The following is a 17,207-nucleotide window of genomic DNA, read 5'->3' as shown; positions in this document are numbered from 1 at the left end:
AAGTCTCAGTCTAACCCTGGTCAACAGACAGACTGGAGTCCTTGGAAAGGAGTGTGTGAGGGTGTAGTTGATAGATCTCCAGCAGTTGATAATGATTCAGCATAGAAAACAATCTCATTTATATTCTCATAAAGAAAACCTAACTGAATTCATCATGATCACAAACAACGCCAGTAAGACTACTGTTGTTAAAACAGACTGCTGTTGTTGAAACAGACTGCTGTGGTTAAAACAGACTGCTGTTGTTGAAACAGACTGCTGTTGTTGAAACAGACTGCTGTTGTTAAAACAGACTGCTGTGGTTAAAACAGACTGCTGTGGTTAAAACAGACTGCTGTGGTTAAAACAGACTGCTGTTGTTAAAACAGACTGCTGTTGTTGAAACAGACTGCTGTTGTTGAAACAGACTGGTGTTGTTTGCACGGATATTACATCTCCAGTAGATTCTTATCTTCTATGTTGCCAAAATCCATTTATGTCACACAGTCAAATGGATGCACAGGAATCAACGATACAGTAAATCTGTATTGAGCTGTCTAAAGAATCCCCATCTGATGCTCAGGATCAGAGTACAACCTCTCCAACAGTCTACAGGATGGCTTCCTTCATCTGCTGTATATCATGTTCTGTGATAAGGTGCGTCTAGGTGATAGGTGTAGGAGTCAGGCGCAGGAGAGCAGGGATGTCTGAGAAGCGTGTTTTAATAAGACAGTCCACCAACACTGGAATGGCACAATCGAAAAGGACGACGCCCTCGTAACAGAGAACCCGTGCAAACGCACGGAGGAACAAACACAGTTCCCGACACTCATACACGTAACCGCGAAAACAAATAACGGTAAATCCAACCGAGCACATCACAACGACAGACTAATCCCGCACAAACCTAGGCAGGCAACAGGGTACATATATACACACAGAAACTAAACAGGGTACATATATACACACAGAAACTAAACAGGGTACATATATACACACAGAAACTAAACAGGGTACATATATACACACAGAAACTAAACAGGGTACATATATACACACAGAAACTAAACAGGGTACATATATACACACAGAAATGAAGGCAAATGAAACCAGGTTTGAAAAGAACCAAAGAAAAAACAACCAGAAAAGGAAAAAGGGATCGGTGATGGCTAGTAGACCGGCTACGCCGAGCGCCGCCCGGACAGGGAGAGGAGCCACCTTCGGTAGAAGTCGTGACATGTTCATTAACAATCTGTATGAGTTTCCTAGTTTACAGGTGTCCGTCCAGGTAGAATTTTCCCGGCTAACTGTTTCCAGGTGGAACTCAATGTTCCCAAACAGTTTGGTTTGTGGGAGTCAGTAGTAACTCGTGTCAGTCATGCTGCATGTAAGCAGGCTCTCCCAGCTCGTTATAGGACTGATCCGTGGTCTCTGACTTCTTCTAGAGTTTTACTTTGTGGTGAAAGCCCTTCTCATAACGATGCCTGCTTACTGTATGATACAACTGCTCTGGCGCCTAGCTCGGGCACACAGAACCTAGTCTTTCATATACACCTTAACTGGAGACTGCATGTGTGTGTGTGTGTGTGTGTGTTAGAGAGAGAGAGAGAGAGAGAGAGAGCGTGTGTGTGTGTGTGTGTGTGTGTACGCTAGACAATGTCTCAAAACAGAAACATAGCACTCTACCGCTTCATTATCCCTTCATTAATTCAGGTTGAGGATGGAGTGAGTAGCCTTATCAGCTGTTTGAAATGTAAAGTATATGACTTAACTCTGGAGCCACATCAAACACAGACACGCTGTTCCAATCAGAGGCAGTATTACTTTTGAAGAGATCGGCTCCCTCGATCCAGATCTCAATCTATGATTTGGCTTGTTTGGAAATGTATGATACAAGGGCGAGGCAGGAGTTCTGATTGAATCAAGACATTGAAATGCTTTTATCAGTTTATTCCCAAAATAATCCTAGGATGTGTGTGTGTGTCTGTTCTTGTTATGCTGACCCAATGGGGACATTGAACTGTTTGTACACCTTCCGTATTGGGACGTCATGACTAACTGGGGACAAATGTGTGTGTGTGTGTGTGTGTGTGTGTGTGTGTGTGTGTGTGTGTGTGTGTGTGTGTGTGTGTGTGTGTGTGTGTGTGTGTGTGTGTGTGTGTGTGTGTGTGTGTGTGCGTGTGTGTGTGTGTGAAAGAGAGAAAGAGTATGATACAAAAAATCTTACTTTCACATGTGAAAATCAATCACATGAAAAAATCTATTTTGCAGGATCACATACAAGAAAACTCAATGTGAAAATATCACTTTTACATGTGGAATTTCAAAACAATAATTTGCAAAAATCTAATTTGCAGTTTCATATCTGAAAAACTTCTGTGTGATTATTTTTCAAATGTGATCTTTATTTACATGTGAAAGTTTTTCACATACGACACTGCAAATTATATTTTTTACATGTGATTGTTTTTCACATGTGAACTTGCAATTCCACCCACACTTAAAAGTGAATATTTCATTTGCAGTTTCACATGTAAGAAAACTCCACATTTACTCCAATGTTTGTAAACAAAGTAAATGTAAACAAACACTGTATACCAAAAATATACCTAAAAACATTAAAACTATAATTTTGATATCGTGGATGGTCAGCCATTGCATCCATAGCGTAGTCTATGGATTTGAGAGTGGTTACAGTTCTCCAGCCCCGTCTCTCAGCTTTTTACCAAAACAGGGGCGGGGAACACACTTAATGTTAATGATCCAATGAAGGATTGCTGCTTTAAACACCTTTAATAGAGTCATAGTGTTATTATATGGTGCAATCCTCTACGAGGTGAGTTACTTTCGTGCCATTAATATCAAGCAAAACCTCTGAAGTTCAGAACAACATTCTTAATACTGCAAAAGGAAGATATTGAAAGCAAAACATAAACCCCAAAGTCTTGAAAGCAAAACATAAACCGCAAAGTCTTGAAAGCAAAACATAAACCCCAAAGTCTTGAAAGCAAAACATAAACCCCAAAGTCTTGAAAGCAAAACATAAACCCCAAAGTCTTGAAAGCAAAACATAAACCCCAAAGTCTTGAAAGCAAAACATAAACCCCAAAGTCTTGAAAGCAAAACATAAACCGCAAAGTCTTGAAAGCAAAACATAAACCGCAAAGTCTTGAAAGCAAAACATAAACCCCAAAGTCTTGAAAGCAAAACATAAACCCCAAAGTCTTGAAAGCAAAACATAAACCCCAAAGTCTTGAAAGCAAAACATAAACCCCAAAGTCTTGAAAGCAAAACATAAACCCCAAAGTCTTGAAAGCAAAACATAAACCGCAAAGTCTTGAAAGCAAAACATAAACCGCAAAGTCTTGAAAGCAAAACATAAACCCCAAAGTCTTGAAAGCAAAACATAAACCCCAAAGTCTTGAAAGCAAAACATAAACCCCAAAGTCTTGAAAGCAAAACATAAACCCCAAAGTCTTGAAAGCAAAACATAAACCCCAGTCTTGAAAGCAAAACATAAACCCCAAAGTCTTGAAAGCAAAACATAAACCCCAAAGTCTTGAAAGCAAAACATAAACCCCAAAGTCTTGAAAGCAAAACATAAACCCCAAAGTCTTGAAAGCAAAACATAAACCCCAGTCTTGAAAGCAAAACATAAACCCCAAAGTCTTGAAAGCAAAACATAAACCCCAAAGTCTTGAAAGCAAAACATAAACCGCAAAGTCTTGAAAGCAAAACATAAACCGCAAAGTCTTGAAAGCAAAACATAAACCCCAAAGTCTTGAAAGGAAAACATAAACCCCAAAGTCTTGAAAGCAAAACATAAACCCCAAAGTCTTGAAAGCAAAACATAAACCCCAAAGTCTTGAAAGCAAAACATAAACCCCAAAGTCTTGAAAGCAAAACATAAACCGCAAAGTCTTGAAAGCAAAACATAAACCGCAAAGTCTTGAAAGCAAAACATAAACCCCAAAGTCTTGAAAGCAAAACATAAACCCCAAAGTCTTGAAAGCAAAACATAAACCCCAAAGTCTTGAAAGCAAAACATAAACCCCAGTCTTGAAAGCAAAACATAAACCCCAAAGTCTTGAAAGCAAAACATAAACCCCAAAGTCTTGAAAGCAAAACATAAACCCCAAAGTCTTGAAAGCAAAACATAAACCCCAAAGTCTTGAAAGCAAAACATAAACCCCAGTCTTGAAAGCAAAACATAAACCCCAAAGTCTTGAAAGCAAAACATAAACCCCAAAGTCTTGAAAGCAAAACATAAACCGCAAAGTCTTGAAAGCAAAACATAAACCGCAAAGTCTTGAAAGCAAAACATAAACCCCAAAGTCTTGAAAGGAAAACATAAACCCCAAAGTCTTGAAAGCAAAACATAAACCCCAAAGTCTTGAAAGCAAAACATAAACCCCAAAGTCTTGAAAGCAAAACATAAACCCCAAAGTCTTGAAAGCAAAACATAAACCGCAAAGTCTTGAAAGCAAAACATAAACCGCAAAGTCTTGAAAGCAAAACATAAACCCCAAAGTCTTGAAAGGAAAACATAAACCCCAAAGTCTTGAAAGCAAAACATAAACCCCAAAGTCTTGAAAGCAAAACATAAACCCCAAAGTCTTGAAAGCAAAACATAAACCCCAAAGTCTTGAAAGCAAAACATAAACCCCAAAGTCTTGAAAGCAAAACATAAACCCCAGTCTTGAAAGCAAAACATAAACCCCAAAGTCTTGAAAGCAAAACATAAACCCCAAAGTCTTGAAAGCAAAACATAAACCCCAAAGTCTTGAAAGCAAAACATAAACCCCAAAGTCTTGAAAGCAAAACATAAACCCCAGTCTTGAAAGCAAAACATAAACCCCAAAGTCTTGAAAGCAAAACATAAACCCCAAAGTCTTGAAAGCAAAACATAAACCCCAGTCTTGAAAGCAAAACATAAACCCCAAAGTCTTGAAAGCAAAACATAAACCGCAAAGTCTTGAAAGCAAAACATAAACCCCAAAGTCTTGAAAGCAAAACATAAACCCCAAAGTCTTGAAAGCAAAACATAAACCCCAAAGTCTTGAAAGCAAAACATAAACCCCAGTCTTGAAAGCAAAACATAAACCCCAAAGTCTTGAAAGCAAAACATAAACCCCAGTCTTGAAAGCAAAACATAAACCCCAGTCTTGAAAGCAAAACAAAATATAATATTGCAATATTATATTTTTAAATGCAAATGAATTGTCAATGGATGCAACGACAAAAACTATCAGTAAAAACTTCTCTTTCCTACAGTTTTCCCTGTCTTTGGTTACGTTACCCTGGCCTCTGCATTCACTGGCTTTTTTCCCATTGCTAGTTTTGGCACATTTATTCCAGAGAGATAGCATCCTGCATCACACTGTTGGTTTGTCTCTGAAGCTGAGCAGGGTTGGTCCCTGGTTAGGAGACCAGATGTGGGGCTTTCGTTTTCACATGAGGGAAAAACACTTGAAAAAGTACATGTGAAACTTCACACGTGTCTGAAAACAACTTGTCTGACTCAGGAAAATGTCAAATATAGGAAAACATGTGGTACTGAGAGGAAGTCCAGTCAGGGGTAGTGGGACAGGATGGAAACTGGGCCGACATTATGCTAATTTTCTCATTGATGAAACATCTAAACTCAATAGATTTTTCTGTTCCCAAAACTAGATTCTGTTACGAACACAGTGCACTAAGTTTTATACAGTTGACGCTTTGCCAAAGGTAAAAAAATTGCTGTTTTTTAGAAGGAGTGCAAGGTCTAATTGAGTTTGAGCTCACGCACACTTCACAGAGGAGTCGTTCCCTAACGGAAATATGCAAATACATGCTACAACGTGCCAATAGGATCTTGTGAGCTCGTGTTTGGCTCTGCCCACCTCCTTGCTTGTTCTGCCCACTATGCTTCATTTGCTCCAACTGTAAATGACACCGATGAACCGTCTTGGATTAGTTCTAAATATCTTTGTCATGGTTCTTTGTAACTAGCACAGGGTAGGAGTAGGATACACCACAATGCTGCCTGCTGCTGTATCAGGGCTTGTCTGATCAGATTGATCCACTACTAACCAGCTAATCCTGTGGTTTAGTCACAAACTCTCTCTACACTGACACACTCTCTACACTGACACACTCTCTACACTGACACACTCTCTACACTGACACACTCTCTACACTGACACACTCTCAACACTGACACACTCTCTACACTGACACACTCTCTACACTGACACACTCTCTACACTGACACACTCTCTACACTGACAAACTCTCTACACTGACACACTCTCTACACTGACAAACTCTCTACACTGACACACTCTCTACACTGACACACTCTCTACACTGACACACTCTCTACACTGACACACTCTCTACACTGACACACTCTCTACACTGACACACACTCTCTACACTGACTCACTCTCTACACTGACACACTCTCTACACTGACACACTCTCTACACTGACACAACTTCTCAACACTGACACACTCTCTACACTGACACACTCTCTACACTGACACACTCTCTACACTGACACACTCTCTACACTGACACTCTCTCTACACTGACACACTCTCTACACTGACACACTCTCTACACTGACACACACTCTCTACACTGACACACTCTCTCTACACTGACACACACTCTCTACACTGACACTCTCTCTACACTGACACACTCTCTCTACACTGACACACTCTCTCTACACTGACACACTCTCTACACTGACACACTCTCTACACTGACACACTCTCAACACTGACACTCTCTCTACACTGACACACTCTCTACACTGACACTCTCTCTACACTGACACTCTCTCTACACTGACACACTCTCTACACTGACACTCTCTCTACACTGACACACTCTCTACACTGACACTCTCTCTACACTGACACTCTCTCTACACTGACACACTCTCTCTATACAAACACACTCTCTACACTGACACACTCTCTACACTGACACACTCTCTACACTGACACTCTCTCTACACTGACACACTCTCTACACTGACACACTCTCTACACTGACACACTCTCTCTACACTGACACACTCTCTACACTGACACATTCTCTACACTGACACACTCTCTACACTGACACTCTCTCTACACTGACACACTCTCTCTACACTGACACACTCTCTACACTGACACACTCTCTACACTGACACACTGACACACTCTCTACACTGACACACTCTCTCTACACTGACACACTCTCTCTACACTGACACACTCTCAACACTGACACTCTCTCTACACTGACACACTCTCTACACTGACACACTCTCTACACTGACACACTCTCTCTACACTGACACACTCTCTACACTGACACACTCTCTACACTGACACACTCTCTCTACACTGACACACTCTCTCTACACTGACACACTCTCTACACTGACACACTCTACACTGACACTCTCTCTACACTGACACACTCTCTACACTGACACACTCTCTACACTGACACACTCTCTACACTGACACACTCTCTCTACACTGACACTCTCTCTACACTGACACTCTCTCTACACTGACACAAGCTCTACACTGACACACTCTCTACACTGACACACTCTCTACACTGACACACACTCTCTACACTGACACTCTCTCTACACTGACACTCTCTCTACACTGACACACTCTCTACACTGACACTCTCTCTACACTGACACACTCTCTCTACACACAATCTCTATACACACTCTCTACACACTCTCTCTACACACGCTCTCTGCACAAACTCTTTCTACACACTCTCTCTACACACACACTCTCTCTACACACACACACTCTCTCCACACTCTTTCCACACTCTCTCCACACACTCTATACACACTCTCTCCACACACTCTATACACACTCTCTCCACACACTCTCTCCACACACTCTATACACACTCTCTCCACACACTCTATACACACTCTCTCCACACACTCTATACACACTCTCTCCACACACTCTCTCCACACACTCTCTCCACACACTCTATACACACTCTCTCCACACACTCTCTCCACACACTCTCTCCACACACTCTCTCCACACACTCTCTCCACACTCTCTCCACACACTCTCTCCACACACTCTCTCCACACTCTCTCCACACACTCTATCCACACACTCTCTCCACACACTCTCTCCACACTCTCTCCACACACTCTATACACACTCTCTCCACACACTCTCTCCACACACTCTATACACACTCTCTCCACACACTCTCTCCACACACTCTCTCCACACACTCTATACACACTCTCTCCACACACTCTATACACACTCTCTCCACACACTCTATACACACTCTCTCCACACACTCTATACACACTCTCTCCACACACTTAATACACACTCTCTCCACACACTCTCTCCACACACTCTCTCCACACACTCTCTCCACACACTCTCTCCACACACTCTATACACACACTCTATACACACTCTCTCTACACACTCTATACACACTCTCTCTATACTTTCTCTCTACACACACTCTATACACACACTCTCTCTATACACACTCTCTATCTACACACACTCTCTACACACACACTCTCTATATATATCTGTGAAGGGTGTTCTCCTTGTCCAGGTGCTACCTGTTTAACCAAACATAGCCACTCCCAGAGATGACATCATGATGTGAGACCCGTCAGCGCCAGGGTTGATGGACACCTGAGTCACACGTGAGAGGGCCTGGGTCGGCCACACGTCATGTGATCAAACACTCGCACATGACACGCTGGAAAATATTAGCCACATGCTTTAACTTCCCTGTCTGTCCGTCTGTCTCAATACATGTTTCTCTCTACCTGCTATTTCCCCTTTGTGGATTGTAGACTTTGGGGGATTCTAGGCTTTTGGGGATTGTAGGCTTTTGTGGATTGTATACTTTTGGGGATTGTAGACTTTTGGGGATTGTAGACTTTTGGGGATTGTAGGCTTTTGTGGATTGTAGGCTTTTGGGGATTGTAGGCTTTTGTGTATTGTAGGCTTTTGGGGATTGTAGGCTTTTGGGGATTGTAGGCTTTTGGGGATTGTAGAATTTTGGGGATTGTAGACGACTTTTGGGGATTGTAGACTTTTGGGGATTGTAGACTTTTGGGGATTGTAGGCTTTTGGGGATTGTAGGCTTTTGGGGATTGTAGACTTTTGGGGATTGTAGACTTTTGGGGATTGTAAACTTTTGGGGATTGTATACTTTTGGGGATTGTAGGCTTTTGGGGATTGTAGGTTTTTGTGGATTGTAGGCTTTTGGGGATTGTAGGCTTTTGTGGATTGTAGGCTTTTGGGGATTGTAGACTTTTGGGGATTGTAAACTTTTGGGGATTGTATACTTTTGGGGATTGTAGGCTTTTGGGGATTGTAGGCTTTTGGGGATTGTAAACTTTTGGGGATTGTATACTTTTGGGGATTGTAGGCTTTTGGGGATTGTAGGTTTTTGTGGATTGTAGGCTTTTGGGGATTGTAGGCTTTTGTGGATTGTAGGCTTTTGGGGATTGTAGACTTTTGGGGATTGTAGACTTTTGGGGATTGTAGGCTTTTGGGGATTGTAGGCTTTTGGGGATTGTAGGCTTTTGTGCTTTTATTAAGTGCTCTATGTATTACAGTCTTTTTGCAAAACTGTAAGTAATTTCTGATTGCTTTCACACACAATGCAAATGCTAAGCACATTTTTGCAAAACAGTCATGACAAACAAAATGGTCAACATTTGGTCACAGCTAATATAAATGACTCCCATTAATGTGAACCTCTTCTGCATGTGTGCAAACCTTCTTTGCGCAATTGTTCAATAATCAATCAGTCCTTATTCTTGCATAAAAGAGGTAACCTCTGAGTTGCTGTTTGCAAGAATGGACCAAGTAAGAGATTGAGGGCAAGGACAAAGGAGAGTTAGAGGGGCCCATAGAGGAATATAGTTCAGCTCTCAGTTAAAATGGAAAAAGGTCAAATATGCCTTTTGTTTCTAGATATTCATGCTCTTGAGTGACATTCTTTCTGCATTGGTCATCTTTGGTAAAATCATTTTAGGAAGAAATAATACAGCCCATGCTGTGATAATATGTTTACTCGCCTTTTATGGTGCGTACTATAATTATAGTATCAACAAATGGCCCACACATACACTACATTACTACATGGACGCCTGCTAATAGAACATCTCATTCTAAAAACACCTGCTAGTAGAACATCTCATTCTAAAAACACCTGCTAGTAGAACATCTCATTCTAAAAACACCTGCTAGTAGAACATCTCATTCTAAAAACACCTGCTAATAGAACATCTCATTCTAAAAACACCTGCTAGTAGAACATCTCATTCTAAAAACACCTGCTAGTAGAACATCTCATTCTAAAAACACCTGCTAATAGAACATCTCATTCTAAAAACACCTGCTAGTAGAACATCTCATTCTAAAAACACCTGCTAGTAGAACATCTCATTCTAAAATCACCTGCTAGTAGAACATCTCATTCTAAAAACACCTGCTAGTAGAACATGTCATTCTAAAAACACCTGCTAGTAGAACATCTCATTCTAAAATCACCTGCTCGTAGAACATCTCATTCTAAAATCACCTGCTAGTAGAACATCTCATTCTAAAAACACCTGCTAGTAGAACATCTCATTCTAAAAACACCTGCTAGTAGAACATCTCATTCTTAAAACACCTGCTAGTAGAACATCTCATTCTAAAATCACCTGCTAGTAGAACATCTCATTCTAAAAACACCTGCTAGTAGAACATCTCATTCTAAAAACACCTGCTAGTGGAACATCTCATTCTAAAATCACCTGCTAGTAGAACATCTCATTCTAAAAACACCTGCTGGTAGAACATCTCATTCTAAAAACACCTGCTAGTGGAACATCTCATTCTAAAATCACCTGCTAGTAGAACATCTCATTCTAAAAACACCTGCTAGTAGAACATCTCATTCTAAAAACACCTGCTAGTAGAACATCTCATTCTAAAAACACCTGCTAGTAGAACATCTCATTCTAAAAACACCTGCTAGTGGAACATCTCATTCTAAAATCACCTGCTAGTAGAACATCTCATTCTAAAAACAACTGCTAGTAGAACATCTCATTCTAAAATCACCTGCTAGTAGAACATGTCATTCTAAAAACACCTGCTAGTAGAACATCTCATTCTAAAAACACCTGCTAGTGGAACATCTCATTCTAAAATCACCTGCTAGTAGAACATCTCATTCTAAAAACAACTGCTAGTAGAACATCTCATTCTAAAAACACCTGCTAGTAGAACATCTCATTCTAAAATCACCTGCTAGTGGAACATCTCATTCTAAAATCACCTGCTAGTAGAACATCTCATTCTAAAACACCTGCTAGTAGAACATCTCATTCTAAAAACACCTGCTAGTAGAACATCTCATTCTAAAAACACCTGCTAGTGGAACATCTCATTCTAAAATCACCTGCTAGTAGAACATCTCATTCTAAAAACACCTGCTAGTAGAACATCTCATTCTAAAAACACTTGCTAGTAGAACATCTCATTCTAAAAACACCTGCTAGTAGAACATCTCATTCTAAAAACACCTGCTAGTAGAACATCTCATTCTAAAAACACCTGCTAGTAGAACATCTCATTCTAAAAACACCTGCTAGTGGAACATCTCATTCTAAAATCACCTGCTAGTAGAACATCTCATTCTAAAAACACCTGCTAGGGGAACATCTCATTCTAAAATCACCTGCTAGTAGAACATCTCATTCTAGAAACACCTGCTAGTGGAACATCTCATTCTAAAATCACCTGCTAGTAGAACATGTCATTCTAAAAACACCTGCTAGTAGAACATCTCATTCTAAAAACACCTGCTAGTAGAACATCTCATTCTAAAAACACCTGCTAGGGGAACATCTCATTCTAAAAACACCTGCTAGTAGAACATCTCATTCTAAAAACACCTGCTAGTAGAACATCTCATTCTAAAATCACCTGCTAGTGGGACATCTCATTCTAAAATCACCTGCTAGGGGAACATCTCATTCTAAAAACACCTGCTAGGGGAACATCTCATTCTAAAAACACCTGCTAGGGGAACATCTCATTCTAAAAACACCTGCTAGTAGAACATCTCATTCTAAAAACACCTGCTAGTAGAACATCTCATTCTAAAATCACCTGCTAGTGGAACATCTCATTCTAAAATCACCTGCTAGTAGAACATCTCATTCTAAAAATACCTGCTAGTAGAACATCTCATTCTAAAAACACCTGCTAGTGGAACATCTCATTCTAAAATCACCTGCTAGTAGAACATCTCATTCTAAAATCACCTGCTAGTAGAACATCTCATTCTAAAAACACCTGCTAGTAGAACATCTCATTCTAAAAACACCTGCTAGTGGAACATCTCATTCTAAAATCACCTGCTAGTAGAACATCTCATTCTAAAATCACCTGCTAGTAGAACATCTCATTCTAAAATCACCTGCTAGTGGGACATCTCATTCTAAAATCACCTGCTAGTAGAACATCTCATTCTAAAATCACCTGCTAGTAGAACATCTCATTCTAAAAACACCTGCTAGTGGGACATCACATTCTAAAATCACCTGCTAGTAGAACATCTCATTCTAAAAACACCTGCTAGTAGAACATCTCATTCTAAAAACACCTGCTAGTAGAACATCTCATTCTAAAAACACCTGCTAGTGGAACATCTCATTCTAAAATCACCTGCTAGTAGAACATCTCATTCTAAAAACACCTGCTAGTGGAACATCTCATTCTAAAAACACCTGCTAGGGGAACATCTCATTCTAAAAACACCTGCTAGTGGAACATCTCATTCTAAAAACACCTGCTAGTGGAACATCTCATTCTAAAAACACCTGCTAGTAGAACATGTCATTCTAAAATCACCTGCTAGTAGAACATCTCATTCTAAAATCACCTGCTAGTAGAACATCTCATTCTAAAAACACCTGCTAGGGGAACATCTCATTCTAAAATCACCTGCTAGTAGAACATCTCATTCTAGAAACACCTGCTAGTGGAACATCTCATTCTAAAAACACCTGCTAGTAGAACATCTCATTCTAAAATCACCTGCTAGTAGAACATCTCATTCTAAAATCACCTGCTAGTAGAACTTCTCATTCCAAAATCATGGGCATTAATTTGGAGTTGGTCCTCCCTTTGCTGCTATAACAGCCTCATCTCTTCTGGGAAGGAATTTCCACTAGATATTTGAACATTGCTGCGGGGAATTTCGTCCATTCAGCCACAAGAGGATTAGTGAGGTTGGGCACTGATGTTGGGTGATTTGGCCTGGCTCGCAGTCAGTGTTCCAATTCATCCCAACATTTGTTGATGGGGTTGAGGTCAGGGCTCTGTGCAGTTCTTCAACACCGATCTCGCCAAACCATTTCTGTATGGACATCGCTTTGTGCATGGGGGCATTGTCATGCTGAAACAGGAAAGGGCCTTCCCCAAACTGTTGCAACAAAGTTGGAAGCACAGAATTGTCTAGAATTTCATTATATGCTGTAGTGTTAACATTTCCCTTCACTGGAACTAAGGGGCCTAACCCAAACTGTAAAAAACCGTCCCAGACCATTATTCCTCCTCCACCAAACTTTACAGTTGGCACTATGCATTGGCGAAGGTAGCATTCTCCTGGCATCCACCAAACCCAGATTTGTTCATCTGACTGTCAGATGGTCTGTGAGCTTGTGTGGCCTACCACTTCCAATGTTGCTCCTAGATGTTTCTACTTCACAATAACTGCTTACAGTTGACCGGGGCAACTCTACCAGGGCAGACATTTTATGGACTGACTTGTTGGAAAGGTGACATCCTATGATGTTGCCATGTTGAAAGTCACTGTTTGCCAATGTTTGTCTTTGGAGACTGAATGACTGTGTACTAGATTTGATACACCTGTGGCTGAAATAGCCAACTCCAGTAATTTGAACGGGTGTCCACATACTTTTGTATATATAGTGTATAATAGACTGTTAACCAGGTTAGGATATATTGATAGCTGTAGTTAGTATTTATTGGGCCTTTGTGTAACAATTGATATAAATAACTTTTCACTAGATAACCAGTTGCATGTTTTGATGGAGGTCATTGATTTTATGTCATTTATTTATTGGGAGAAGCAGTGGACAAGAAAAGGACAAAGCCACAACAAACAGCAGCTATGTTTGTAGACTCAGAATGATGAACTCAATCACTGAGCATGAACTGTCTGAGAGAGAGAGAGAGAGAGAAAGAGAGAGAGAGAGAGTAAAGATGGGAATTGGAAATAAGAAAGTGAGACAGAGAGAGAAGAATTTAAAGAGAGATGGAAAGATATGAAAAGATATGTAGAGATGGAGAGAGGAGAAATGGGGGAAAGGGGCAAGGGAGAAGAGAGGGTTATTATAACGTGGCAGGCTGGCAGCTAAGTCAGCTCAACAGAGATTAGCCAGATGTTCTTCTCCAAAACTCAAGCCTTTTGTATTTTCTTCACTCAGACCTTTTCTTTCCTCTGTTGGGAAGCAGGTCCTCTCACAGCAAGTGTGAGTGTGGCTCCAAATCGATTTCACAAACCCTGCTCTGTAGCGTCTAAAACATCTGTGCTGTCTGTGGATCATTGCAGTCTCTATCTGCCTCTTAAAGGTGCTATCTCCATTTTACACTTCACTGAGCTAATATGATGATGAGAACCCAGTGAAGCAGTAAACTGTAACCTGCATCTGTCCCCCCCAACCTGCCCAGGGGGAGCTTCCTGTCTGAAAGTTCAAAATGCTGGATAATCTTTCAGTCTGCTAAATGATTTTGCTTGTCTCACATATTGTAGGCATAATTTGTCTCACATATTGTAGGCATATTTTCCACTTATCTGTCAAATTGAATAGTCCTTCTAAGGACTAGAGTGATTGTTAGGGGGTGTGCTCAAGGGACGTTAGGTCTCTTGAGATGGATATTCCATGCCTCTGTCCACCCTGATGTTCATCATTCCAGTTAGTACGCAGTACAACCATAGAGATCATTTAAAAAATATTAGTATTAGTATCCTAATTCCTAATACTATGTGCACAAATATGGGTGTGTTCATAAATTCACTCTGGAGTGCCAGAATGTCCTCAGAGTGCTCTCTGGGCGTTCTTCAATTCAGAGCGTTGTCAAATTGTCCGTTCATAAATTCAGAGCATTTCGCACTCCTTGCGTTCAGAGCGCACACTGGACGCTCTGGCCAAGGAGGAGGGTTGATCCAAGCATTCTGACCTCACAACGGCAGTCAAGCACCCAAGCTAACTTGCTAACGTTGGCTATCTAGCTAGCTACTTCCAGACACAAATGAGAGAACACCTCACCCTGACCATTTTACTCATCCTAGCAGAGCTGGTTAGGCTGTTTTCCTGTTATCTAGTGACTGTAAATGTGCTGCTGGTAACAATTTAATAACGTTTTCTTTGCCAACGTTTACTGACACGGATCATATTCAAAGGGTGTTGATTGTTCGTAAAATCATCAGTTATTCTGCACTCTGGCACACTCCGACGAGAGTGCTCTAAATCGGAGTAGATAACCAGAGTGAATTTACAAACGCACCCTGTGTGTTGACCTATTCTCCTATCCCCTCGTAACAAATGAACCTGAGCAACACCTGTTGTGCTTTAAGCTCAGCGGCAGTGAGAGGGGTGTTTGGGGAGCTCTAACACATAGAAGCTGGGTTTCACAGCGCGCAACAAGACCAGTGGATGTGATAATAAGTGGATGCTAGTGACACCTAGATGCAGCAGGAGCAAAATTGACAGAAACTTTGCGAGAAAGTCAACCACCTCCTCCTTCCCCCTCTCTCTGTGATATTGTCAGAGTTGAAAGCCGGGCCATCATGGAGCTGCTACCGGTGCCAAGTTGGATCCCCGTTTTGGCACCGTAGCATCCCTTTAGAAATCAAAGCCTTTTTTTCTTCATATTTTTGGTTGGTTGTGATTGGTTTTAATCATGATCGAATATTTGTCATCTTATTTTTATTATAGAGCAAAGCTACTTCTGTGTGTGCCTATGAGGTAAGAACATATTCCATGACTGCTGCGCTCACAAGACAACATCACATTTTCCTTCCAGACCAGAAACGATGAAAGACAGTTTCAAGGTCCAAATTCATCATTATTGTTCACTTCGACTGGTATGTTTTTCCCCATCTGCAAACTGTTACGCATTTTTGTTTTCAGAATAAGTGCCCAAAATAACATATTTTCCCTAAACTTTTGCATAATTTGTTTATGAAACACAAACCAGAAGATTTGTTAAGATTATTCTCTCTCTCTCTCACACACACACGCGCGCATGCACACACACACACACACACACACACACACACACACACACACACACACACACACACACACACACACACACACACACACACACACACACACACACACACACACACACACACACACACACACACCAGAACAATAGCATGTGTTTTCATCAAGGTAATCCAAAAGAAAGAACACCACAATTGAAATCACTTTCTCCTGCAATGCAATGTGGTCATTATAATTTATGTACCATGTGGTAGCAGCTCAATAAGAAGCTATTGGTGTCTTGACGTAGTCTATGATATAAAACAAATCAACAAAAACAATTGGGAACTGGATATACTATAACGAGGGGGTAATCAAATAACCAATTTATTATTGATTGGGCTATAGCCCAACTCCACCAATCCCAGCCATAAAATATATCAATAAAGTGCCACTTCACTAAGTGAGAAACAATTGAAACCATGCATGCATCTGTTCTGACCCAAAAAATTAAATGGGTGATGTTACCTTGACTCGATGCACAGAAGGTAACGAAAAGCACTAAGAGAGTCCGTGCTGCGGTGGATGCCATAGTGAGTATAGTGCGCTAGTCCTACGGTGCAGCCCAACAGAGGTAGAGAGGAGGGAGAGAGAAGTAGTATATGGAGCGAGAGGGCTGCCATGGGCTGGGAGAGGGGGACAGACTGTTGGCGTTCTGTTCCCCGTAGTCTGTCACCCTCTCCCGGGGAAAAGCGGGACTGGCCGAGAGTTGCACCGGGATGGAGGGATGGGATCCACAGTCAATTGCGCACGCAGATTCGAAGATGAATCACAGCAGGTGGGACCATAGAGAATGATAGAGGACTCTGTGTTTTGTTATATCCAAATTCTCACAGTCAACCTGG

General features: G+C 41.0%; 1 protein-coding gene across 1 annotated transcript in view; it reads right to left on the bottom strand.

Moving 5' to 3' along the window:
• LOC120019371 (fibronectin type III domain-containing protein 1-like) overlaps positions 1 to 16,921 on the bottom strand; it is an 82,512-nt gene extending 65,591 nt beyond the window's left edge. The window contains exon 1 of the mRNA XM_038962661.1: positions 16,831 to 16,921. Within this exon, the coding sequence (XP_038818589.1) occupies positions 16,831 to 16,894 (64 nt within the window). The 5' untranslated portion in view covers positions 16,895 to 16,921. The remainder of the gene's footprint in view (positions 1 to 16,830) is intronic.
• Between the last annotated feature and the right edge of the window lie 286 nt (positions 16,922 to 17,207).

The sequence above is a fragment of the Salvelinus namaycush genome, chromosome 24, assembly GCF_016432855.1.
Source record: "Salvelinus namaycush isolate Seneca chromosome 24, SaNama_1.0, whole genome shotgun sequence".
NCBI classification, from domain to species: Eukaryota; Metazoa; Chordata; class Actinopteri; order Salmoniformes; family Salmonidae; genus Salvelinus; species Salvelinus namaycush.
Note: the sequence above shows the minus strand (reverse complement) of the source record. Positions and strands in the feature narration are given on the sequence as shown.